The sequence below is a fragment of the Lolium perenne genome, chromosome 1 (assembly GCF_019359855.2).
Source record: "Lolium perenne isolate Kyuss_39 chromosome 1, Kyuss_2.0, whole genome shotgun sequence".
NCBI classification, from domain to species: Eukaryota; Viridiplantae; Streptophyta; class Magnoliopsida; order Poales; family Poaceae; genus Lolium; species Lolium perenne.
The window spans coordinates 225,272,897-225,298,657 of record NC_067244.2 but is presented as its reverse complement, the minus strand read 5'-3'; the positions used below and the strand labels follow the sequence as shown (position 1 = coordinate 225,298,657).

The following is a 25,761-nucleotide window of genomic DNA, read 5'->3' as shown; positions in this document are numbered from 1 at the left end:
GCCGCAGTTGGCTGGCGCGTAGGTCTCATGTCTAAAGCGTGAGTGATTCATTCCTCTTGAGTTGGTACATGCCGAATCTTTTCCTGGAACTCGTAGCATGTATGTCTAATGGAATTACAGAAACCCGCAAAAAAAAAGTCTGGCCAAACTGCTCAGTTTGCATTCCTTTCTGCATCCTTTGCTTGCTGTTATGCCAAATCTGTATGTAGTCCTTGTTGTGTACCGTGCATGCAATCTTGTGATATTCATGGACATATGGCTTTCTTTACAAACCCAAGATGTTCATTGTTGCTTCCTCCAAGAGTCCAGTTTGTTGGGATCGTTTGATTGAGTCAAGTTGGCTGGGACTTGTCCTGGTTGCTACTGACGCTTTGCCCAGCTTGTGAGTAATGGAATGCGTGCCCTGTGTTCCCTTTAGAATGAAGATATCTCACCCAGCTGTTTCAGGGAGCTCCGTTTAACTGAATGGGAAACAAATATGATGGGAAGAAACAAATATATATCAGCCACAGAGGTACTGGTCTGGATTTAGCATATCAGATATTCGCTTCTGTTGCTGCTAACAAAAAAGGTTATTATTGCGCTGCATTACCCCAACGGGTGGTCGCGCAGTTGGCTTGGGCCACCGCATCCCCATCTGATGAATCCCTGCTCGGAGCACCGCTTGAATGTCTGATCCGTGTAACTGACAGTTAATCTGTCACGCATGGATGGACGCTGAGTTACTGTAATCACTTACGAGTCACCGAAGGAAAGCTGAAACATAAGGCAGTTAGCTATGTCAGTGTTAAGCTGCTGGAATTGTTAGTATCTCACTGCCAGTATGAAGCGATTTTGGTTATGTTAATCTATCCCGTCAGTGAGTTCTGTTCAACTGAATGGGAAGGAACAAATACATGTAGGCCACTCGTGTTGCAGCTACTACTCAACATTTATGGATTTCCGGATATTAGTGCTAGGATAGCGTATCTTCGCTGCTCCTCGGAACTAAAGTGGTTATTACGTTGAGATAACACAACGGGGTGCTGGCGCAGTTGGCTAGCGCGTAGGTCTCATAGCTATTGAGAGTGATCCTGAGGTCGAGAGTTCGAGCCTCTCTCACCCCAAAAAAACCTGTGGCCTGTAATGATGAAACGCTCAGCGACAACTTGGGTCATCGCATTTCCACCTGAATCATCAGGTGACACGGAGCAACTCTGAACATTGTCACACTCTTTTTGCTGGTTCGAAAATCACGGCCGTATCTCGCATATTTGATTCCGCGTTTTTAATTCCACGTTCTCTGAACGTCTGAACATTGTCACTCCTTTTTTTGCTGGTTTAAATCATGTTTGTATTGCTGAATCCAGGGCCCTGTCTCGTATATTGATTCTGCGTTTTAATTTCCACGCTCCCTTAACTTCAATGCTTGTTTCAGCCGGTGGTTCATTAATTCAAATACACCAATATTCATTCGACATTTGGTTCCCCAAAGCCTGGTTAAATTCAGTAACACGCTATGCTCGCTTCTACCGAGGAAGATGAACTATTGCTACACTTTACCATCTTACGATGTGTGCCTCCGCCTTCGTGTTTCAGTTGATGTTGGTGCTCTCTCTTGGCTCTTGCTGTAAAAGCACCTTTGCTTTCCCCGGTGAGCCACTTTCACTATGCAAATCCTTATGTTATTGCAGGATTATACTCTCTGTCGAGGGTGTACCAATGTGTTTTAGTTGCCTTCCAACAGAGCGGCACAACAGAATGAACATGACCCGTGACTGCGTGTATTCAGCGTTGGTGCTCTACTTTCTAAATCTGAGTTAGGCAGTTGTTCATACAACTTTTCAAATTTGGGAAAACATGCATATCGCTCTTGAGAGTTAATGTCACCCGCGGTCACACAATTTGTCCCGTATGTGCACTTAAATCACACATGTTGCAAAACAAACTAACCGGTCGCACAACTTGCGAAACGTGTGCACCAAGGTCACGGAACGTTTGATGTCCGGCTTTTGGCAAAAAACGGTCACGCGCGAGCCACGTGAGGTAGACGGGACAGTCAAAATGTACACAAAATCCCCTACATCTATTGTGGGCAGCAGCGACGTAAGGCCAAACCCTAGATATTGGGGGAGGAATTAATCTTACCATGCACCGGGATCTCCTTCTAATCTAGCCTGAGACGAGGAAGGTCATCATCCAGCGTCGTCTTCACTGATTGCGGCGTCGTCGACGAGCTCGCTGTGGTAGCAGGTGCAGCGGTCGCCTCCTCCATCACTGCCAGGAGCAGCCACATCGACCGCCAGGTGCAAAAAGGCTGGACTAAAACGAATGGGTATAGAGAAGAGAAAATTATGAGGCGTTGGTGTAAAATTTGACTGAACCACACACCTCACGTGGCCTGCGTGTGATTGGTTTTTGCCAAAATCCAGTCATCAAACCGTTTTGTGACCTGGGGTGCACACGTTTCGCAAGTACTGTGACCGATTAGTTCGTTTTGAAACATGTGTGACTTAAACGCACATGCGGAACAAGTTATATGATCGCGGGTGCCATTAAGTATTGCTCTTGAAGTTTAACATCAGTGCAAGTCCTGTAGTGATTTTTTTTTGAGGTAAAGTCCTGTAGTGATTTAACTGCAAGCATAACGGTAAACATCAGGAGAAGGATTAGTTGATAGCGAACCGTTTTTCCCCTGCTCCTCTCTCTCAGCGGAGGGTGGCCAAATCCCATCTCCATCGGCGGGAGCTTTTGGCCCCTCTTCCTCCGCTTGCCGCTCCGACGGCAGGAGGGGGAGGGGACCTCGTTCCTCTGTTCTGTAGTTAGGGCTTGTCTGCTGTGGTGCGTCGTTGGGGTGGTGGGAGTTGCGCCCGGGCAAATAAATCTGCCTCAACTCCACCCCCACATCGGCGGCGACCTTAACGGTGGCGATTCGGAGTTGTTGACAACATGTGCTTGTCGATCTTTGAGGTCGGCGACTTGATCTCTCATCGCTCTTGAGATCTGTCGAGATCTGATTCTTGACATGTCGCTGACGTTTGTCGTTGTCCACAACGGCGCTGTGGATCGGGGCGAGGTGGATACTCTGGAGTAAGGATGTTGGTCCGAAGGTGATGGATTTGTCATTATTTCTCGACTTCGTTGATGGGATGCGGCGAATCTTGATCCAAGATAGCACCGGAACGTCCCCCAGTTAGAGCTGCAAGAAAAGCTCGAGGCTCGTGAGCGGCTCAAGATCGACTCGCTTTTTAACTCGATTCAAGATCGATGCGAAAAGAAATGAGCTGAGTATGAGTTGTTTTCTGTAGCTCGAGTGGAAAACGAGCTGATCTTGAGCGAGCGCCAGCTTGCTCGATTTTAGCTCGATAACTCGAAATAATATAATTATGTATAATTATTTGATATATATATAAAATAAATAGGATAATTTGCTACCTTATATGTTGTGGACATATTTTTTTCTTTCCTTCTACATGCAACCAAATCTGGAAGGTTTAAGCGATAAAATTTAGAAATTAACTGTACGTGGTAACCATCACGTGCTTATCTTTCGAAAAAAAATATTAGCACGTTTTTTTTATTGAAGACGTAACTTATTGTGTTCTGCTATGATGTCGTTGTGATTTAAAGTATATAATAAAATATAATTACCTAAGAATATAGGAATATCACTATTTTGCTTAGCTCGAAACTCGCTCGAGATCAACTTGAGATAGTTTTTTTTTTTGAGAACACAGTACAACGCAGACGCTCACAAACACGCACGTACAAACACCCCTATGAACGCACGCACGCACACCCTACCCCTATGAGCACCTCCGAGGGACTGAGCCGGCATATCTTGAGGTTGACGAAGTCACCACTGGCGCCTCGCTGTTGACGGGCACGTCACCTACCACTGAAAGCATAGCGCCGGTTAAATCCTGGAATAAATCCAGGTAAATGCAAACACCCATGTCAAGTCTAGGACTTGAACCTGGGTGGGCTGGTTCCACCACAAGGGACCTAACCACCAGAGCCAAGCTCTGTTTTGCGATCAACTTAAGATAGTTACAAGCCAAGAATGAGCTAGTTTTGTATCTCGACGTTAAACTCGACTCAGTTTGAGCTCGCTCGAACGTTTACACAAGCTGAGTTGAGCCGAGTATAACTCGGTCGAGATCAACGTGCCACAACGACATGTGCCTCGCTATTTGCAGCAGCCTGTTCATCGACTCACAAAGCCTCATTGAGAATGGTGCTCTTTTGGATCTGACAAGGGTGGAGGCTCAGCGTTTCTTACAACGGCTGTCTAGGCGGCGTTGGAGTTTGGCGGCAGCCGCTTGGTTCGGCGAGTGCAGGAAACTCTAGGGATAGTTTTGTATATTACTATCCTTTAGAGTTTTTTCTACAAAGTTTTCAGAGGTCTGCCTGGTTTTTTCCACGTTTATTTACTCATGTAATTTAATTTTCGATTAATAAAATACTACCTCTGTATGGGTTTAATAGATGCGCACGTAGTTTAAAAATTTGCTTTGACCATTATTTTAGTTAATAAAATATAGAATATATACCCGGAAATTCAATTCGGCTCCCGGGTGCGTATGCTCCCTCTACCAAAAAATCATATTTCGAAATGTTAAAAAATTTGGACAAAAAATTCTGCATGTACATCTCCATAATATACGTGTGTTCATCAAGTTTCACGAAAAACCAATATTTTTTGTGGTCTATATAAAAACGAGAAATTTTATCTTGTGAAAAAACATTTTTTTTAGTACTGAATTTTGTCTTTTTTACACACGTCACATGATAAGTCGATTTTTTATGAAACGACATATAATTTATATTTTATTCACAAAATTAATGGTCAAACTTTATCTTAAACTGCGTACGCGCGTGTTAAATCGATACAGAGGGAGTACGTGGTTACTCTCAAAAAAAGTAAACATCAGTGCAGGTAAACAAGAATTTGAATGGTCAGAGAATTTGAACAGAGACCTGCTGCTTCAAACGCATTAGAGGCTTATTGGGCTGGGCCTCGACACGACGGCCCAGCAGGCCGGTTTAGCCATTTCATTACCGAGCAAGAGGGTGTCTCCTTCTCCTGCCTCGCAGGGCTCACACACAAGCGACCACACGCCGACCACCACCACCAGCTACCTCGCCGGCCGCCATGGCCGCCCGCCTCGCGGCCCGCCGCCTCCTCGGTCTCGCCTCCGCCTCCGCTTCACAGTCCGCCGCCCGCCGAATCGCTCCTTCTCCGGTTAGCGCGTCTCTCCCCCCTCCCGAATCCATTCCCCTCGATTCTCCCAGGTCAATCCTCTGATCCCGTTCGCCGAAATTTTCCGTGCAGATCTCCTCCCCCGCCGCCGCAGCCGCCACGGGATACTTCTCCAGGACCTTCTCCTCGGCGCTTAACTACGTGAGCGCTCTCGGATCCGCTTCTACGCTTTGCCTGATCTGTTTTGCCTCCGAGGAGGATTCAGCTAGATTTATATGTTGCCTTGTTCTGTAGCACATCGATTCGCCGGAGAACAGCCCGGACATGCCGTGGGAGTTCACGAAGACGAACATGGAGAAGGTACTGCCCTTCCCCTTTTCTGGGATGCGCTTGTAGCGGGAGGACTGTTGAATCAACTTGGCTAGATTTGGACTTGTGTAATCAGATGTTCAGACAGGGTTCTTAGGATACCATTTGCACTGCTAATGTTGTTCGTCCAGTAGATAATGCTCTTGAATGACAGTCTTCAGGTTAACTTCTATTGTCGTTAATGCAAAGGGCAAAGTCTTGTTGATGTTGTGTATTCGTGTGACACCTTGAGAATAAGTAAATGCACTAACGTTAGCTTAGTGTTTCCATTCTTACAGGAGAAATGATCTCAGTGAATACTGTTGGTGCGGACTATGGACACATTTCAAGTCAGTTATTATGTGGACTAAATTTTCTGTTTTAATGTCCCAGGTCAAGGAGATTCTATCTCATTACCCAAGCAACTACAAGCAATCTGGTATCATCCCAATGCTTGATCTTGCACAGCAGCAGCATGGCGGATGGGTCCCGGTTGCAGCAATGGATGCTGTAAGTTAGAATTTGTGCAAATTTTTGATAATTACCTTCCAACTTCAGCATGCTATTTTGTATTCCATTTTCATCTAAAGGGTGAAATTGTTATAACATACGTTTGCTTATAGCTCATGTAACTTCTTTAGTTTCAAACCTTTATCTACCTGTAGAAAATATGCAGAGCCTTGTTGCCCATTGTTTCATGTTGTATCTGTTGTTTTCAGCATACTCTTGCCTATTCACTATGCCTGGAACACTTAATCAAATTGTGTATAGGTGCACAGGAAAATAGCATGTGCATATTGAAACATTTTGAAGTGACAGTTGCCGCCATTGGATAATTGCAATGTTATTCTGGATTTGATGTTCAGTAAAATTAGCCTTATTAAGAGACCTGGAGTCATTGTTTTAAGTAAGAAAGAACATGTTTGTTAGCCATGTTAACATAGTAATTGAAATCTCTTATGATCTTGTTATTTTGTTTCTGAAGTTGTTCCGTGGAAGTCTAAAAATATTCATGTGGCAGCTCACACTATTCTGGAGCATAGTATTATTATACAATGCATTCAAAGCTGGAGCATATATCCTTTCTTACCATGACTGTTAGGTTGATAATTTGATTACAATTGTCATAGTCTTTCTTAAACACTGGTCTAATATATTTTATGGTTTTTTACTTTCCACTGTTTATCCATTTATCTTGGAGAAGTTAACTCTTCTCATTTCTTACTGTTCCTGACAATATTGTTGCTTCCTTTTCAGATTGCTAAAATTGTCGAAGTTGCGCCGATCAGGGTCTATGAAGTTGCAACATTTTACTCAATGTTCAACAGGACTAAGGTACCTTGATGCATGCTGCCTACACTGTACTCATTACTAGCACTACTAGCACCTCCTTTACCATGTCACTCTTTTCATCCCATGTAGGTAGGAAAATATCACCTTTTGGTGTGTGGAACTACACCTTGTATGATTCGTGGTTCACGTGATATTGAGGAAGCCCTGTTAGAACACCTTGGAGTTAAACGGAATGGTTCGTATATACATGGAGTTATTTTGATAATTTCGAATTTGTTAGCTCAAAGATCTTCTGAACAAAATTTTCTTTTGCTGTTTCTTTGATGTACTTAACATTTTTATTCATCCGCAGAGGTGACAAGCGATGGTTTATTTTCTGTCGGGGAAATGGAATGCATGGTAACGCCGTGATCTGAAATATTTATTTTAGCTGGGTTTACACTTTCAAATGTTTAAATGTAGGAATGGTCTGTATTATGTTTGTGATGAATGATTTTGAATGCTTGGTTATGATCTACTTTTACTTTAGAAAGACACTTTTATTCACCTTTCCGTCGTATTTCACAGGGTTGCTGTGTGAATGCTCCCATGATCGCGGTGGCTGACTATTCCAAAGGTTCAGATGGTTACTCATACAATTATTACGTAAGTTTATTTTGTTCTCCTGGCAGGCATATAAAATTCAACATTGCACTACTCTGGCATCCTAATTTTTGTCCTTGAGCGTCCACACTTACTGGTATTACTAAGCATCAGTGACTTGATGCTGGTATAATGTGGTGGGCATTGTACCAGAAACACAATGAAAACTCTTGGAGCACAACCGGTTCAACCTGATTAGATACAGAACAAAAATGTGGGTAATGGAAGAACGTGATTACTATGTAGAGTTACTAGGGTGTATTGGTAGGTAAGGGGTGAAGTGATAAAGAGTGGTTTTGCATGTTCAGAACAATTGATTTGTCTAAATTGTTAAGTTCATGTATATGCATAAATCAAAACCTGTCAACTCAAGAGACAAAAGTTCTATGTCATTGCTCGTTCGTTCTGTATTATATCTTCTTTATTGGGGGCATTGGAGAGGTTGAAACTAGAATGTTGCTGTGATTATCTTTTAAACTAAGTTTCTATGCAATAGAACTACTGCATCACTGCAGACATAAAGTTGCTAACTGGATGGCTTGTTAAAACTTGTGTGCCTTTTAACTTGAGCTTCTTTTTTCCTACATTTGCCTTTACAGGAGGACCTCACTCCAAAGCGTGTTGTTGAGCTGGTTGAAATGCTGAGAAGAGGAGAAACGCCCCCTGTAAGCTTTAGCCATTTCAATAAGATTCTTTTACTATATCTGGCCACATATTTTGTTGTCTGAGTATTTTAGTATATGTTTAAGCCCCAGCATTTTGTCTTAGGCTAATACACCTATTCTGATGATTGGATAACTTTTGCAGCGCGGCACACAGAACCCAGAGCGGAAAAACTGTGGTCCTGCTGGAGGGAACCTCACCTTGCAAGGCGAGCCAAAACCTCCGCCATGCAGGGACCTCGATGCCTGCTAGGTTTGCTATGAGCTACAAGCGGATATGTATGCCTGCTAGGTTTGCTTTGAGTTACAAGCACACAAATAAGTCGGTTCGCAGTGTATGTTGTTGAAACCGCAAACAACTGATAGGCAATTTGATCTTTGTGGTCACCATCTCTTGTTTCTTTTTTATTCATTTGTGCCATCAGCTAAACTGCCACCCATTAATAGAGATAGTGCTGTTTCAAAGTTGAGGTGGCGAAACCTTTGTATTCGCCAAAAGAAACTGGGGCCCTGGGCATCCTTGGAGAATCGATCGCATTTGCTGTTATGCTACTCCTGCAGTGTTAAACTCTTGTTGTTCGTGCATTAAAGTTTAAACATGGTACCTTAAGCCTTACGGTCCAGACCTGGTACACATTGTGGGTTACAATTTGGTCACTTTGATACCAATGACTTATTTGGTCATGTTTCTCTGAACTTTTCGTCCTAGATATTCCTTCATTTTTCTTGACTACAGTACTACAGTAGTGTTTGACATCGAGTTGTGTGTGCATATGTACAATGTGATCCACGATGCAAATTACCTGCTCTATAGCACCTCTTCTCAGCCTGATGTATTTGTTCTTCCTCCACTGTGTTCATGCTTGGATTTTCTTGCACCCAGATTCCCAGAAGGATCCTAACCTGTCCTGCCATCGCCGTCCAGACTTTTTCTATTGAAAGTGTATTTGGGGCGTCTGATAGGATTTTCGTGACAATGTATGGGACAAATGATTCCATATTACTTGATGATCAGTCTCTTGAGTGAGCTAAATTAAAACAGGATTGACTCGCTACCCTAAAAGATTGAAAAGAAGCGGCATATGGTTTTTTCCCCTATTCCAGTATTCCTGCAGTAATTTTGAAAAAAAAACACGACGCATTTCAGGAACACCCTTCCGAATATTATTACCTTACCGTTGGGGGCTTGGGGCATAATTGCAAATTTCCACTCGCCATTTTCCTCCGGCTAAACCCTTGTCCATTTCCCTCCCAAAACCCTAACCCCCAAATCCGAGCCACCTCTCCTCCCATGGCGCGCTCGAGCTCCGTCACCGAGGCCGAGGTCGGCATCACCTGCTTCACCTCCTCCTCCCTCCCCGGCTTCCGCGGCGTCCTCAAGCACCGCTACTCCGACTTCATCGTCCACGAGGTCGCCCGCGACGGCTCCGTCGTCCGCCTCACCTCCCTCGATCTCCCCGACGAGGTACTCGCACCCTCCCGCCCTCGCCGCGCGCGCGGAATCCGGTTACCAGTTTCGTCGCGCATCCGGCCCCGATCTCATTGCGATTCCGTGTGTGGCAGTGCGTGGAGCCGAAGGAGGAGAAGGCGGCGCCGTCGGCCGACGCGGACCACTCGCAGGCTCTCGAGAAGTTCAGTGGGCTCTGCGGCGACGCGGACTGCAGTGCGGTTAGAGGGCTTATCGAGAAGGCTGCGGCCGGCGGCGAGGCTGATTTCCCGCCGGTTATCCTCTCGCCTGACGCCGACAAAGCTCATCGATCGGTGCGTTTGGTTCCCAGGCGCTTGATTGTTCTGTGTGGTTGAATTGGGGGAAATGGCTGATTTGGGGTGTTTATTCGTTTTGTAGGAGGTGCATGGCTTCTTCAAGAATAACTTCAAGTTCTTGGTCACGGACACGGTGGAACACAGCGACGGGGTACAGAAATGCATCAGGGTTCGTGTGGGATCTGAAGCTGGAGGAGGGCGAGGTCGTGGCGGTGGTGGTGGCGGGAGGGGCCGTGGTGGGAGGGGTGGTGGCGGGAGAGGAAGGAAGAGGAAGGACATGAATGGCTCTGATTGGGGGCCATATGACAGTAGAGGGTCGTCTAATTGGCCAGCCCATATTGGGAAGTTCATGAGGTGACAGCATCCTGTTTGACTTGATCATCTCATCATCTGTTGTCCTAGATCATAAATCCTTGTCTGCATCAAGTATTATTAACACTCATTCCACTTGTTTGACATACTTTGATTGATAGGCTTTAGTTGTTTAAATTTGGTAGCACGAGTAATGTAGCTATGACCAATCATGTATAGTTGTGTAGTAAGGGATCTAATGCTTGTGTCACATCTAGTTTTGCTGCTAACTAGTGTTGTAACTGGAATTACCATTCTGGCACTTATCAGGTTTTACCTTTGCAAAGAAAACAAGGACACACAAGATGCACTGGGTGTAATAGGAAAAATGTTAGGACTCCAGGTATATCTTGGTTGCTATTTCTTTCTTTGATGGCAGGATTCGTTACCCATCCTTTGCTAATCGACTAATGACTGACTGTGCTTTTTGCAGTCACGCGCATTTGGGTTTTCAGGAACAAAGGATAAACGTGCTGTTACCACGCAACAGGTGTTTATTCCTCATATGTATACCATCTCTGTATTTCTAAATTTACTTCATTGAATCATGGTTGCGTTTTTTTTGGATAAAATAGCTAAATTATCACACATAGGCATGGTAGAAAAATACTTCATGTGGTTTTAGGCTTTTAGCTATAGTTATAAGCAAACTATATATGTAATTATGTATGCTCTTGTGGTGTTACAACCATAAGATAAAGAATAGCTTCTGTGGTCTAGAATATTGTGTGTCAATTTATTAGTAATATGCATTAGATATTATTTTTAGTATAATTGATCAACTATACTTAGTTATGTATTTTGGTTCATGATTTTCTAGCTCTTTGATAGATTGGTTATGTATTCTTCCTGTGCATAATTAGTTTTTAATTCCTGTGCCATGGTTATACTCCTTTGCATGTAATTGCATTGGCTACTTATCTAATTCATTTATTATTAGGTCACTGTTTTCAAGGTACCAGCTAATAAATTAGCTGCACTGAATAAGCGACTGTATGGCATTAAAGTTGGAAACTTCTGGTAGGTGATCAATTAGTTTTATAGACTTTGTCCTAAACAGTAATTTAGCAACTAACTAATTCTTTCTAGTTATGTGAAGGAGGGACTTGGTCTAGGTCAACTCATGGGAAATCGATTTACAATTACTCTGAGGTACCATGTCTTCTCTTTCTCTTTATAGTTCAGAGTATATAAGTGCTCCTGCTCTCCCTGAAAGTGTATCATAGACAAGCAATTGCAGGACTTATTTGACTTGTAACTATGCACTACCATACCACTAACAGTTATTCTATAGTTCCACGCTTTGCTGTGTGGTATCCCACATGGTATCCATTTAAGAAAATTGAGCAAACAGAGAACTTATGTTTACCTACATTTCTTCAGAGGCGTTGTTGCAGAATCTGAAGACGTGATAAAGGCTGCTGTGGATGGTTTAGGAAAGAATGGATTTATCAACTACTATGGTTTGCAGGTACAAAACCAGGAACTTCTGCTTGTGCTCAAGAACTTATTTCACTGTTATTTCTGAAGCTCATCAAGTTTATCTATTTTGTCTGGTTAGCGCTTTGGAAGTGGTTCAGTACCAACACACCTCATTGGAGCTGCTTTGCTTAGAGGAGAATGGAAAACTGCTGTGAACTTGGTTCTTGATCCAAGGGAAGGAGATATCCTGAATTTATTTTGTTTGTATCTAATTAGGATTTGCTTATTATGTTGTGCCAACTTTTGTTCAACATAACTCAATACTCCGTACAGCGTGATGACATAAAGGAGGTGCGTGAACATTACAAGCAACATGGTGATATTGATATGGCACTGAGGAACTTCCCTCGCCATCTTGTAGCTGAGAGGTCTATTGTAAGTGTACTCGTTTTTCATTTACATCTACATATCCTTGTATTAGATGAACAAGGGTGCCTTGTTTCCTTTGGTTAGTTAAACTAATGTATCGATCTGTGCATTCTTTCCAGCTTCTATGTTTGAGGAAATCCCCTGATAACTACCTACAAGCATTAAAGGGTATACCAAGAACGTTAAGAATGATGTATGCTATCTATCTTTATCTTTATCTTTATCTTATTCTGATTTTTTTCTTGGTATAACTGATTGCTGCAAATTAAGGTAAACGACAATGGTTACTTCCCCAAGAAATGATAGTTATAGAATCCAAAAAGTTGCCATCTAAAAAGTAATATACATCTCTTTATAATTGATCACTTAAGATATAATCTGTCATCAACTGGAGTACATTAGCTTTACGTGTTAGTCAGCAGTATTCTGCATTTGCCTTGGTGCTTTGCTACATGAGTTATATATCACTCGCTTTATTGAAGCATTTCTTTTGTTCATTTTTCAGTGTTTTGTTGAATAATCCTCATGCTTTGTTTCTTACTTTTTACTTGTCACTGACCATTTCCTATAGGTATGTACATTCTTACCAAAGTTACCTTTGGAATCATGCTGCCAGCATGAGAGTTGAGAAGTATGGTCAGTCTACTTCATCCTTTTGACAGCAGCTCAGTTTCAGTTGAATCATTATAGTTTTGTGTTTTGGACTAACCTTTACTGTTTCTTGAGGTAGATTATCTTGTGGTGGACTTCTCCATCCCTTTTCTTATATATGCTAACTGGTCACTTGACAGGCATTTCACAGGTTATAGAAGGTGATTTAATTTATAGCAAAGAAAGCCGTCCAGAAGAAGCAACTTCCGTGGGTACCTCAGAAGCTGATGATGGCCATACAAATTCGTCTGACCTTGATATTTCTTCTGAAATACTTCCAGAAGAAAATATCCAATCCGTGAAGGTTTGCTATAAACCCAAATGCTTATACACAATGTGTTCCTTCTCAAATACCTATCCCCGCACCTTTTGTTTCTCTTGCAGATAGTCGATTCTGAAGATTTATTGAAAGGGATTTACTCGTTTGAAGATGTTGTCCTTCCTTTACCTGGGTAACAAGCAATTCACATGTGCATACATTCAGTTTTTCTGTCGTGTATCCACTTGGTAAAGATTTTTTTAGTTCTGCTTATTTGTTGTTGCAATGCAGTTCACAAGCATTGTTCCCTGGGAATGAAGTTGCTGAGATTTACCATGAAATAGCTAAAAAGGTAATACTATACTACAATGTGTATTTCATATTTATTTAGAAACTCTTGTTTGCTCTGGTCAAAACTTGTGTGCTGTTGAATTTTCTGTACATGCATTTCCAGTTTCTATTCACTGAGTAAGATACTGCAATGTTGTTGCTTTTGTACTGCTGACCAAAATATGTGTTTGAGTTGCTTTTTTTCCTTTGTGAATAATGGCTGTCCTACTGTAATGTCACATGATTTATCTTCAAATCTGTTATGAATCATACACTATTTCTTTGTGGCTTCTTCCATGACGTGTATCATAATGTTACTTTGGATTTTCATGTCTCAGGATGGCATTAGCTTGACAGAAAGTGCTCATGGTGTGAAGTAAGTTTATTCATATATCTGTCAGAATCCTTTTTAGCTCTGCACAGTCGTTGCATCAAAGGCAGCTCTAGATAGTGCAGCCTAGTGCATTGTGCAATCACAGTTTTTTTTCCCTTCTGCAATGTATTAGTAATTTCATACACATTGCATTTGCACTCTGCTACATCACAATCTAATATTTGTGTTGTATGATGCAAACATCATTTGTAAGGGAGTTTTCCATTACAAACATGAAAGGAGGTTACCGTCGGGTGTTCCAGAGGCCTATTGATTTTGAGTGGTACGTGTATTTCCGTCGACATTTTACCATATTAATTGATTAAAACCACTATCTTAACTCTCTATCCATTGAGCTTGAATAGTCTCAATCTCTTTCATTGCATAACTAGTTTTAGTGAATTAACACTGCCATCTAGGAACTCTTATTTCTTTCTGACAGAAGTCCGCAACACCGTTGTGCTTAAATTAAACATGACTGCATTGTTCCGATAAAATGCTTCAATGGTTGCAGGGAACTGATGACATACACGGACGACAGTGCATCCTTAGCAGAAACTGATCTGGATCTTTTGTCCAAAGACAAGCTTACAGATGCAAAGGTAGCTGCAAATGAGCCCACATCTACTGGAAATTCTGTCTCCAAGACAGCTGATTGCAAGTTGGAAGGGCCATTGCAGACCTCCACGCCAACTAGTGAAACTAGCGTAGTAGAAAACAAGTCGATTGGCAGCTCAGATACATTGCCAAGCAAACTGGCTGTGAAATTAACATTTACTTTACCTGCATCAACCTATGCTACGATGGCAATCAGGGAACTGCTTAAGAACTCAACCTCGGTATGTTTCTATTGGTATTTATATTATGCTTTTACTAGTATTTGATTTTAAAGACTAGTATAATTCAACCAATATCTGTGCTTTATACAGTGCCCAATGTTTTAGTTCTTCCATTACATTTGAATGACCTTGGGCCGACATGATTTCCTAGTGGCCTGCTGTTGCTTAACTAGGTCGCAGTGGTTGCAAGCGATTGCTGATAGATTATTTGGTGTGTTCAGAAGGCCATGCCACTATGGTGTATGGTTCTTTTTTAAAGAGTGTACACAACTGACGAATTCATCAATGGAGTTCTAAACAACGCATTTACACATGACAGTCGTATATGAGATATTTATTTGTATGTTATTTATGGCATGATGTGTCACATTTGTTGAATAATCTCCTTTGGGCTACTTGCAGGTCTCGTACCAGAAAACACTCCATTGCTAAGTTTTCTCTATGGGAATTGATCTGTGATCTCGAGGACGTGATATGGTTAAGCTACATGAGTAGGTATGGTGTTTCAAAGACTTATCCTGTAACACTGTATTAAATGACACTGTTTATTGGTTCTCTTAGTTCCTACTTCTGTTCTTTTGCAGTGAGAGCTTCAGTTGGATCCAAGAATCAACGAATGAGCAACCCAGTGATGCTCACGCAAACAATACGAGTGTTCGAAACTATGTACTGAGCGCAAAACTTGCGGTTCTTATGTTGTACTAGAATGGGGCATGTCATAATAAAGATTGTATGACTTTTGTAACAAAATCAGGGTATGAAAGCTGCCTGGGGTATCGAGACAAAGCTGAGATTTTGCTGGATGGCATCCCATCATGTTGTTTTGCATTTGAAGTTTCCTGCTTATTTTTGTTTCCTTTCATCATTTTATTTCCATGTGCTGCTGCACTGGGCCTAGGAATACTCTCCGTGAGGTTGTCATCGGGGACCAGTGATCCACACGAACAGCCGGGTGCACGCACGAAGATGACCCAGTCTGTTTGGTACAGGAGGAAAGAACATTCCTAGACTTTGGCAAACAATTCTTTTTTGGGGCTGAACACCTTCACTTGCACTGGACCATGCTGGACCACAAGAATATTTCTAGACTCTATTTAGAGCACATATGTATGCGCATATTCCATAAGAATCTCGTTGGAAAATAAAACAATTTCTAGACATGAATTCTGCTGTAGTTAGCCACTTTCCTATTCCGCCTGTTCCATATTATTAGATGCTGTTGACTTAGTATAAAATTATACTAAATCAGTGACAATAGTCACAAAATGGAATGGAGGGAGTAGTAAACACATTCCAGGTCAGGAATTCCTAGTTTCCTAGACAACATTTCAGGCAGAACATCACAGTAGCTGTAGGTGCATAATAACAAATCAATTATTATAACATGTTACCAGGTACTCAGCTGCTAGCTCTCTACAAAGGCAGGTGATGGAAATACAGGATACATCTCAGTATACAAGAAAACCCTAAAATCTCAGCAATTTTCAACCACCAGCAGACATTCATGATCTAAATTAAGATTCAATACTCAGCCCTCAATCTCCGATTGCCAACAATACTAGAAAACATGTCCTAAGTCAGGTTCTGGATCTTGCGCTTTAGCCACAGCGCTCGGACATCTAGGCCAAGAGAGACGAATATCTCCCGGTTGCCCTGCTGCAGGAACACGTCAGGGGCTACAGATTTCTCCACCTGCGATAGCTCAACCATGCCATTCAGGATCTGGACGCATCTCGAGATGCTGTAGCTGTCTTCCTGAGGCTGATGCTTCGTTAGCTGCCAGTCATGGTTTGAATTCTTGTTCTCCCCAGAGATATCGACCGCCCGGTCGTTCATCTGCCGCTTCGAAGACTGCCAGGAGCGGGACTGCCACTGCGACAGCGCCTGCGCAGGCAACAGGTGTGTATCTCTGCTTGAAGCCTTGTTCCGAGGTGGAGTGTGTTGGAAAGAAGATTCCTTCGATATAGGTGATTGTAGACGCTCCACGACGAAGTCATGTTCGTCCTCGCTCTGATCCAGATCCGCGCCAGTGTACAGAAAGCGCTTGCTCTCTTCCGTCAAAATACCTTCTGGAGTAGGAAATCAGTCACTAGTCAGTGCATTATGATTGTAGATGGGGATTATTTATACAGCTAAAAATATTTCATTGAGAAAAAAATGTATTCAGAAGCATTAGTTCAGTATATAAGAGAAGCATTTCTTAGTACCATTTTTTCCAAAAGGATTCTTGCAATCATCACACCGGCAAAATAAGGAGCATCCAGTCCCATCCTGTTCATAAGAAGAATCGATTTGAGAAGACATTTGTACACCCCAAATCTTTAGCAAAGTGGTCGAACTAGATGGAACCTGGTAGCAATCACAGTATTTCTTCAGGCAACTTGATTTCTTGCAATTGCAGCCTCGCCTTGGCGGAGTCGAAGAAGAAGAATTGTGCGCGTCTTCCTGCAGCTGACAGAGACGAAGTACGAATATTATTATTATGAACCAAATGAAACATTTAAAAAACTGCGACATGATCTAACTGAGTCAAGAAAACAACCACAGTTTCAGCATTAGCTTCGAGTCTTCTATTAATTTTCATAGACATCCTCTTCTGACGTGAAAGTAGCACCTTGCGGGTGGTCTGAACTGTCTCTGCAAAATCAACCTTGTTGAAACATGGCAGGCATCCGCATCTTTCAGAGCAATAACCTCCACCAGAGAAACATGGGCAATATCTGCATACGCAAATAATTAAGATCTACGTTACTGGTCCATCAGAGAATCCTTCACAAATCTTAGTTCATAAGAAAATTAGCACCAGAGAACGGCATACGGATACAAAGTGATTTTGAGCTAATAATCATATATAATGGACGAGATAAACGTTTTCATAGATAATATATAATGTGTTGCAGATTTGCAGTAGATAAGAAAAGATGACTTGAGCTTCTGAAAGACTTCCATCGTAGCTGCTAAGCTTGGTGGCATAGATATAATCTGCTCCAGGTGGTATATGGATCAAACGAGCACTAGAGGTAACTACCGAAGAGGAACTGAAATAATAATCAAGTAACACACATGGATGCTAAAACATGCAAATTCCCAGCATCGAAATTTTGATTCCTAATTTTAGGAGCATCCACAGCCAGCGCTTATATCTCGAAAATATTTTCCGAAAAATTAACTACAACCAGTTCAAATTACTGGACCAGAGAACATCCCATGGATATGTTTTAAAAAAAATTAAGCAGATATCAGACAGCGATATATCAAATTAGACCGAATCAAACCATCCCACCCTCGCCCTAATACCCCTCTCCGGCACCTAAATGGAAACAAATCTGAGCGGAAAAAATTCGTGTAGCACCCAACATTTCAAAACCGGATAAAATCCCTGCCCTGTCCGGAGGGTCGAAGCAATCGCAAGGAGAACATGTCGAGCCTAGCAACAGAATCGGTGAATAACGGAAGGGACAGGTGGGGCGGCTTACAGCTTCAAGCATCTGGACTTTTTGCAGGCGCAATGCTTGCAGCCGTTCCCGTCCGCGGCCTCCTCCACCTTCTGCCTGCGCAAACAACGGCTCTCAGATCAGCGGACCACGAAAACGCTGGAACGGAGAGGCCGCGACGAGCCGGCCCGGGCGGGGGAACTCACCTCTTGGGCGTGGAGGCGAGCGCGAGCTGGTTCATGGCGCCGGGATCCGCCTCCACCACCGGCGGCAGCGGCGGCGGGGGCGAGGGCACGGGCTCCATGACCGCCAGGGGCACCGGCTCCATCGGGGGCGGCGGCGGCGGCGCCGGCGCCGGCGAGGGCGGCTTGGAGGAGATCGGGGTGGCCTCCATGGGAGGGAGCACGAGGGGTCCGTCCGGGTGGGGGGAGAGAGGTGGCTGCCTCTTTTGAGACTGTGCCTGGGGCCCGCTCCCTTGTGTGGGGTTTTGTTTCGTGGTTTTTGGATGGATTCTTCGGATTTTTGGACGAAATCCGGTGCGTTTTGGACGCCTTTTTATGGAGGAGTGGTGGGGGTTGGTGGGATATTTGTTTTGATTTGGAAGGTTTTCAAGGTTTGGATCTGGAGGTGCCTTTCGGTTTCAAAGTTGGAAAAAAGGAAGGCGTTTAAAGTTTTACAAAACTGGTTTTCAGCCGGTTTTTTGCTATATGTTGTCTTTTTTTTTTACTCAGAAAGAAAACGCGTTGCTTTGAGAGATATCATTTTATTGTTGAAGATACAATTAGCTGGAGTACTACTGTACTAGTACTATATCCTAGATATTGCGTATCTAATGCAAAATATTGCTAGATATATGGTGAGATCTTGTAAAGTTTCGCGAAATCTGCTTTGAGGTGATTGTTATTTGCTGTTTTTTCTCTCGGATACGCGTTGGTTTAATCAATATCATTATTAGTGAGGATACAATTAGCTCGTGTGCACATAAATCAATATATGATATTGATATCTCTTAGATATCGTCTACTAAATGTAAAATTTTGCTGGATATACGCTACGATCTTGTTGTCATTTACTCTAGAATACTTTCCTTTACTCCGTGCCATTTATGGGTGTAGATACAATTAGCAATAACAGTATTTATTTTATTATACGTTGTTATGACTACGGATACAATTAGATGGAATAGTACGTGGATGCTATTTCAAGACAATCATATTGAAAAATCGAGCACATGCTATTCACCAGTGGTCTTTTGCTTTGATCTTGTGTCATTGTGGCAGTTGATACAGTTGGCCGGAAGAAACTAAAGCGTTAACTTGAGCTACGAAACCAATATAATGTCAATATTTTTTAAAAGAAAAGCCTATAAAATGTCAATTTTGCAAGCACTGATATCGCCTCGCCATTATCTCGCTAATGTGTAACGTCAACGTGTAAGTTTCTCTTAAAGAGAAATATGTGCATGTGTTTGTTAAATAAGAAATAATTTATGATATCGTGATGAACATAATCTTGTGACATCCCTTCGTTGGAAAAAGAAAAGTAATGGAAGCATGCCTTTCTATTTGCCAAGAAATATATGTTGTTATTTTTAACGAGGCAAAAGCTTTGCCTTTCATTGATATAGGAGAAAAGAGTTGGCCCGTTTATGAGAAAAACTGGCCGAAAAACCCTTACAACACGACATGACACGCCAGTCCCGAGGTTGCGCTCCACACGGGTCGACTCAACACCCTTACAACACGACAACACACGCCAGCCCCGAGGCTGCGCTCCACACAGGTCGACGACCAACCAGGTCGACACCACACCTCAACGCAACAGGCGGAGGCGAAAGACCGGAGCCACCGCTCCAACTACCACGCCGGCACCAAGGTCGTGCCCCACCTGGCCGAAGACGAACCCGCCTCCGCCGAACCACCAAAACACTCCACAAGACCGTCTATCCGGTGGACGTCCAAAGCGAGGCCCCAAGAGGCAAAGCGACACAAGAGCGCCGCCCTCGCCCGATCCCGCGAGGGATCTAGGGTTTCCCCCGGAGAGCCCGAGCGGTGATCAAGAAACACCTGCTTCGACGACGCCTTCAAGAAGGAAGCGGCGCCCACGGGCGTCACCGTCGTCGGTCCTGGCCGACCGCCAAGACAAAGCTTTCGCCCAGCAAAGAGTCCCAAAACCTCGTGCCCGCCCAACAAGGACCGGCACAAGCCACCACCTGCATCCGCCGCATCGCAACCCCCGGAGAGCCGCCGCACACACCTCGCCCCGCAGCCTCGAACGCTCGTCTTCTTGCAGCATCCTCATGGCCAACCACCAGCCGCCGCTGCCGCCGCGCAGCCCTCCCGACACCAACAGCCTATAGCCACCAGAGCACCACTGAAGAGCACCGTGGGCGCCGCCGAAACCCACATAGAGGGGGCGCCGACCAACACCGACACAGGGCTCGAGGACGAAACGCCGAAGCCCGTGCAGACATGAGCTCGGCCACCACCGCCATACTGCCGAGGGAACTGGGGACGCTGCCCCGGTGCGCCCCTCACCCTGCTCCTCCTCCCAGGGACTCCCCGCGCCCTCCCGGGCCTCCACACGCCGGCGACGACGCTCCTCCACTGCGCCACGCCCCATGCCGCCCCGCCCCAAGCAGGCCAGCACGGCCCAGATCTGGTCCGGCCACGCGCGAGCCACCCAGCCACGAGCCTCCAAACGCGCCGCCACGCAGCGCCCACCCGCCGCGACCCAGTAGCCTCGTGACCAGCCACCCGCACCGCCGCACACAACCGCCGCTCCATCGCCGTCGCGCGCAGCCAGAAGACCTCCGCTCGCTACGAGGATAGAAAAAAGGAACAACCCCGCCGCCACCTTCCCCGGGGAGCGCTTGGCTTTGCCTGCGCCCCCACCCCCTCCGGTGGCAGCGAAGCGAGGGAGACGGAGGGAGGGGGTCAGAAACGGTGGCGGCTAGGGTTTCCCCCGGAGTCGCCCAAAGAGGGCGACGGGGCGGGAAGCTGATCGACCTATTCTCTGTTTAAGAAAAGACAGTATATTCACCCCGTCAAGAAATATATGTTTGGTATTGCCTATAGTGCTCTCTTATAACTCTCTTACAGCAGTCCATATAAAAAAAACTCTCTTACAGTCTTACTTGCAAAGCGAAAAAGACGTCGGTACATTGCACCGCAAAAAAAAAAGAACTTAAGATGATTAGAAATTACTTGCATAATTCGCGTGCATCAGACAGGTGTTTCTTCAGTGGACTTAAAAGGCATCGTCCCTTGTATGAAGCTTTACGTTTTCTTTAGCGCAGTTAGTGTCATGTCGCGTGCTTTATTTGCAGATAAAACGGGCTTTATTATAAAGTATGGTGCGTTACTGCTGTCTTTATATTTTACTCCAACATGAAACGTTTCTTCCACCGAACGGCAATCTTAAAGTTATCACTGAATAGGCAATTATGAACTAAAGTTGCAGTAGAATCTTCACCTAAAAGTCATGAAATATCAGTACATCTGACTAACTCAACAGAGAACCTAATTCTCTTATTTGCCCTTTATCGAGTAAATCGTCAAAAAGTAGAACTCCTGCTGTAACTATTATACAGCAGGAAGGTTCAGAGTTAAGACTTCAAGTTTAAACTCTAAATATAATGATTCGACAAAAAACAACCGAGGAATGGAATGATTCAACAAATTCACAAAGCTATACCTGTGAGTTTGATGACTAGATGTCAGTACCACATAAACTTTAAATATAATGGAGAGTTGGTGAACTATCTTGTCAGGACGGAAATATTTTGAGGGCTGCTACATATAGCAAATTCTACAACGCAGCAGAAGCACACCACCTATGCCACAGAAACTACCTAGAGTTGCCAGACTAATCCCCATCCATGCCCATGCCACTGAGCATTTTGCTCATGTCCTTGCCTCCCATCTGTTTCATGAGAGCCTGCAGGCCACCCATGCCACCCATCTGCTTCAGCACCTGTGGCGGGAGGGCCTTGGTCATCTGCTGGATGTTCAAGTTCTGAGACAGATCACTCATCTTTCCGTTCTTCGGCATCTTCAGCCCCTTCATCTTGCTCCACATCTTGGCCAGCCGCTTGTACTCTTCCAGCATGTCCATCACGTCTCTCACTTGCCTGCCTGACCCTCGAGCGATCCGGATGACTCGTGACTCGGTCATCAGCTTTGGGTTTGTACTGTCGAGCTCTACAAAGTAGATGAGGGGGCAAGATAAGTTTCGGAGTATCATTCTTGTTACACAAAAGAAAGCATCAAGAGTTGCTTACCTGCATCTGTCATAGAATCCATAATAGTCATGTACCGCTTAATCTTCGCTTGGCCTTCCTTCTCGTGTCCTTTTGGCATCAACTCAGAATTGAATCCTGGCAACATAGAGAAGACCTGGGAAATAAAATTACGCAAATGCATGAGTACAAGATGTTACCACACAAGTATAACGAGTTGCAATCTTGCTTATGTTGTTGGATCATTTCATCTGTTACAAAAACACTAAATACAACGTACCATACAAAATCAATCAGATTAAACATACAAAAATATACTAAAAGAGATAGTTAACCTGGCCCATTGGACCCATTTTCAGAAGTTGCTGAAACTGCTCATACAAAAGTCTGAGAGTGAAGGTTCCTTCAGCCAGCTTTGCCAGAAGCTCAGGTTGTTGATCAGCAGGCATAACATCTTGTATCTTGTCCATTAAGCCACCAATGTCTCCCATGCCTGCCAAATACAATCATTAGGTAAAACAAATAAACGAATCATAAGTTATAAATAATATTAAAATGTTCTTATTCACCTAACAGACGACTAACAAATGGTTTCACATCAAAAACCTCAAATTCATCAATGTGTTCTCCAGTTCCAATAAATATTACTGGGCTTTTTGTAGCTGCAACCCTGGACAAAAGAGACAAGAATGTCAAAAAAAGTTTCCTCAAATTCTTCACCTGTTTACTCTTAACAAAAGGTATGTATGTTCTCCTTACCTCTTATTTGTAAAGCACACTATATAATAAAACTAGAGCAGGAAAAGGTTTCTTATCCTATTTGTAAAACATAAGATATACAGCTGAGCAAATAACATAGCATTTTGAACTGCTTCACACATATTGAACATGTGTGCAGTCCTCTGGAAATACACGTTAAACCGGGTTCCATTTTCCAGTTCAACTAGGGTGATATGTAACTTGATAAAATGATATGCAACTCTTAAGACTTATATATTAACACCACGACTCCACGAGAGAATGATAATGAAGGAAATATGATATAGGAAACAGAACCAGGAGGCTATGCAGAAAAAAAGGAAAGAGTACTAACGCGCTAAGTGCACCGCCTCCTTTTGCATGACCATCCATTTTCGTAACAATCACAGCACCAACAGCAGCACTTTGTTTAAATGCTTGTGCCTGATCAAATGCAGCCTGACCAATACTACCATCCATCACAAATATCACCAGGTCTGGTTTCTGCAAAGAACCACGAAAAGGTGAGTGAAATTCTCAACAGTACAACAACAACATCAAAGCCTTTCTCCCAAGCAAGTTGGAGGGGGACTAGATATGAAACGCAACAGAAGTGTATGGTGAAATTATCAATAATAGATGAATAAAATGTTGCGGGACTATAACATTGTAAGTACCGTTGCTTCTGCAACTTGACGCATTTCCTCAAAGAGCGCAGCCTCTTGCTTATGGCGTCCACTTGTGTCAATAATGATGAGATCAGAGTTTTCTTTTCTGAACCTTTCCAGCCCCTCAACAGCAATTTTCACTGGATCCGATTCCATGTAGCTGCAAAGAAAGCAATTTTACTTAGTGTAAATTAAAGAGACAAAGCTTTCAACCCATAAGTAAATCTGAAAATGTAGAGAACCTTCCGTAAAACGGTATCTTCGCCTTGGTTGCATTCTGTTTCAACTGATCAAAAGCACCAGCTCTGAATGTATCGGCACAAACCAGCGATGGTTTAAATCCCTTCCTCTGATGATAATATGCGTATTTGGTACAGGTAGTGGTTTTTCCAGAACCTATAGCGATACATCGTTATTCATTAACATCGAACATCAACAATATATTGCAGCTATATAAAAGAGAAGGCAAAGCATTTGTTGTTTTCATTTTTCAGAACTAGGTCCGAAAAAGGTAATCATGGGAAGATCTCACAACTGACAAATGAAAGAGGAAGCCAATAATCGTCAAGGCATTGGGTCTAACACCTACAACTAGCTGCTGAAATGCCGGGGTCATACAAATTGTCCACAAAAAACTTGTCTACCTTGTCATGCATCTCAGGATAAAATTGAAAACTCTCGAGTAAAACACTAATTCTGTAGTTTCCTGTCCCACAATTCATGAACTAAAGCACATAGATAGAGAAGAAGTCTATCGGTGCTAGGTGGGATAATTTTCCTACACGGCCAGAAACTATTTCAGGCCCTAGATATTCATCGGCGTGATCCAAATGACACACCGTTATACAGCTGTTATCCTGATACCACTACGCCAAATTCAACCAGGTTTGGGTCATTCATACCACAATTTTACTCAGCTACTATCAAGATAATTGGGGGGAACATGAACAAACAGCTCTCTGAGCACATCCAGGTTCTTAAACAACACATCTAGGTGCTCTAGTAAAGTAGTAATTCTACACGCAGACTGGTGCATGTATACACCTAGGCAATCCATATTGTTTTTCGATAAAGAACTAAGAAATACATATGACCATTGGAATTCAACAATATGTGTTTTATACGAAAAACGGAGCAAGCAAGCGAGGTTTGTCAGACCGACCTTGCAAACCGACGAACATGACAACGCTGGATTTGCCTTTCTTGGGGATGAAGGCCGCCTTCCCGGGATCCAGCATGTTGCAGAGCTCGCTGAAGACGGCCTGCAGAAGAAAGAGAAAAAGCATCAGCTCCCTGCCCTATTTTCCGAGCACCCGCTCGCTGGATGATTGAATCGGCGTGTGGAAGAGGTGGGCGACCTGCTGTATGATGCGTCGCTTGTTGGTTCCGGCGGCGAGGGTGTCGAGGTTGACGATCTTCCTGATGTTGGTCTGCATGTCGCGGACCATCTTGAACTGGACGTCGGACTGCAGGAGCGCGCGCGAGATCTCGTTGAGGCACTCGCCGAGCACCTTCTCGTCGATCACCGTGGCGTTGCTCATCTGCGCGAGCGCGCGGGAGATGCTCCCGCCGAGCTGGGCGAGCACCATCTTGGCTGGCCCCCGGGGGGTCGGTCCTCGGCGGCGGGGCGGGGTGGGGTTCCGGCGGCGATCGGAGGCGGCGCGCGGTCGCGAACTGCGGTAGGGGAGGGGAAGCCGGCGAGGGGACGATGTGTGGAGCACGGAATGGAAGCCGCAGCGGGCGATGTGTGTGTGGGTGGGGCTTGAAATCTTATGATTTAAAACTTAGATTAGAAATTTCAAAAAGATTTTTCACTGAGTATAGCTTCGAAACATGTAACTTAAATCTACTCAAACCTTAATACCTTCTGTCATTGGTTTGGGTACCTGACAATCTTTTAAGATCGGGATAAAAAGATCTAAGACGGGATTTGGGCCTAAATTCATCCGGTGATCTCACGCCATCCCCGGGCCCCCGGGAGCGGTCGGGGACTCCGGACGAAACAAAAGCGCGCGAAACTTGTCGGCGAGAGACACCGATCGTCGTCCTCATCGCATCGTCTTCCGCGCGCTGTAAAAGCCTGCCGCCGGTCAGTATTCGCCGGACGCGTAGCTTCCACGCGGCGAGGTTAATGAC

General features: G+C 44.0%; 4 protein-coding genes and 1 non-coding gene across 8 annotated transcripts; 3 read left to right on the top strand and 2 right to left on the bottom strand.

Moving 5' to 3' along the window:
• The first annotated feature begins 1,019 nt into the window (after positions 1–1,019).
• Positions 1,020–1,106, top strand: TRNAM-CAU (transfer RNA methionine (anticodon CAU)). Its single transcript is given in 2 exon segments — positions 1,020–1,057; positions 1,071–1,106. It is a non-coding gene; the product is annotated as a tRNA-Met (tRNA).
• Positions 1,107–5,051: 3,945 nt separating this feature from the next.
• On the top strand, positions 5,052–8,750 carry LOC127327230 (NADH dehydrogenase [ubiquinone] flavoprotein 2, mitochondrial). The gene is made up of 10 exons (XM_051354003.2): positions 5,052–5,224; positions 5,315–5,383; positions 5,477–5,542; positions 5,924–6,040; positions 6,788–6,865; positions 6,953–7,058; positions 7,176–7,222; positions 7,391–7,468; positions 8,065–8,130; positions 8,273–8,750. The coding sequence occupies exons 1-10, from the start codon at positions 5,135–5,137 to the stop codon at positions 8,378–8,380; spliced, it is 825 nt and encodes a 274-aa protein (XP_051209963.1). The 5' UTR covers positions 5,052–5,134; the 3' UTR covers positions 8,381–8,750.
• Positions 8,751–9,357: 607 nt separating this feature from the next.
• LOC127327231 (multisubstrate pseudouridine synthase 7) lies at positions 9,358–15,353 on the top strand. The gene is made up of 20 exons (XM_071824592.1): positions 9,358–9,592; positions 9,691–9,888; positions 9,974–10,245; positions 10,513–10,585; positions 10,676–10,732; positions 11,183–11,262; positions 11,332–11,394; positions 11,626–11,713; positions 11,804–11,907; positions 11,997–12,099; positions 12,213–12,286; positions 12,665–12,729; positions 12,885–13,048; positions 13,129–13,196; positions 13,295–13,355; positions 13,672–13,709; positions 13,921–13,989; positions 14,221–14,545; positions 14,948–15,040; positions 15,130–15,353. Exons 1-19 carry the CDS (start codon positions 9,419–9,421, stop codon positions 14,975–14,977), a joined length of 2,106 nt encoding a protein of 701 aa, XP_071680693.1. The 5' UTR covers positions 9,358–9,418; the 3' UTR covers positions 14,978–15,040; positions 15,130–15,353.
• A 542-nt stretch (positions 15,354–15,895) lies between these two features.
• Positions 15,896–18,441, bottom strand: LOC127327232 (uncharacterized). Of its 4 annotated transcripts, none has more exons than XM_071824601.1 (6): positions 18,186–18,441; positions 18,022–18,096; positions 17,088–17,265; positions 16,895–16,990; positions 16,753–16,816; positions 15,896–16,614 (listed from the first exon to the last, which is right to left on the bottom strand). In XM_071824601.1, the coding sequence occupies exons 1-6, from the start codon at positions 18,371–18,373 to the stop codon at positions 16,118–16,120; spliced, it is 1,098 nt and encodes a 365-aa protein (XP_071680702.1). In that variant the 5' UTR covers positions 18,374–18,441; the 3' UTR covers positions 15,896–16,117. The 4 variants fall into 4 exon arrangements, with proteins under 4 accessions (XP_071680702.1, XP_051209968.1, XP_051209966.1 ...); XM_051354008.2 differs by having other exon boundaries at positions 17,091–17,265; XM_051354006.2 differs by having other exon boundaries at positions 16,895–16,996; positions 18,186–18,440.
• Positions 18,442–21,678: 3,237 nt separating this feature from the next.
• Positions 21,679–25,366, bottom strand: LOC127327234 (signal recognition particle subunit SRP54 2-like). The gene is made up of 9 exons (XM_051354010.2): positions 24,984–25,366; positions 24,788–24,887; positions 23,868–24,021; positions 23,635–23,785; positions 23,313–23,461; positions 22,789–22,889; positions 22,555–22,712; positions 22,262–22,376; positions 21,679–22,181 (listed from the first exon to the last, which is right to left on the bottom strand). Exons 1-9 carry the CDS (start codon positions 25,212–25,214, stop codon positions 21,847–21,849), a joined length of 1,494 nt encoding a protein of 497 aa, XP_051209970.1. The 5' UTR covers positions 25,215–25,366; the 3' UTR covers positions 21,679–21,846.
• Positions 25,367–25,761: the final 395 nt, after the last annotated feature.

Coding starts and splice junctions, on each gene's coding strand:
- LOC127327234 (XM_051354010.2), bottom strand. CDS start 25,214: ATGGTGCTCGCCCAGCTCGGCGGGAGCATCTCCCGCGCGCTCGCGCAG. Junction 24,888..24,983: donor AGCGACGCATCATACAGCAG/GTCGCCCACCTC, acceptor TTTCTTCTGCAG/GCCGTCTTCAGCGAGCTCTG. Junction 22,377..22,554: donor AAATGGGTCCAATGGGCCAG/GTTAACTATCTC, acceptor TTTATTTCCCAG/GTCTTCTCTATGTTGCCAGG.
- LOC127327230 (XM_051354003.2), top strand. CDS start 5,135: ATGGCCGCCCGCCTCGCGGCCCGCCGCCTCCTCGGTCTCGCCTCCGCC. Junction 5,543..5,923: donor CGAAGACGAACATGGAGAAG/GTACTGCCCTTC, acceptor TTAATGTCCCAG/GTCAAGGAGATTCTATCTCA. Junction 7,223..7,390: donor TCGGGGAAATGGAATGCATG/GTAACGCCGTGA, acceptor CGTATTTCACAG/GGTTGCTGTGTGAATGCTCC.
- LOC127327231 (XM_071824592.1), top strand. CDS start 9,419: ATGGCGCGCTCGAGCTCCGTCACCGAGGCCGAGGTCGGCATCACCTGC. Junction 12,100..12,212: donor TTGTAGCTGAGAGGTCTATT/GTAAGTGTACTC, acceptor CATTCTTTCCAG/CTTCTATGTTTGAGGAAATC. Junction 13,049..13,128: donor AAAATATCCAATCCGTGAAG/GTTTGCTATAAA, acceptor TTTCTCTTGCAG/ATAGTCGATTCTGAAGATTT.
- LOC127327232 (XM_051354006.2), bottom strand. CDS start 18,373: ATGGAGGCCACCCCGATCTCCTCCAAGCCGCCCTCGCCGGCGCCGGCG. Junction 18,097..18,185: donor CTCGCCTCCACGCCCAAGAG/GTGAGTTCCCCC, acceptor TTGTTTGCGCAG/GCAGAAGGTGGAGGAGGCCG. Junction 16,817..16,894: donor AATACTGTGATTGCTACCAG/GTTCCATCTAGT, acceptor TCTTATGAACAG/GATGGGACTGGATGCTCCTT.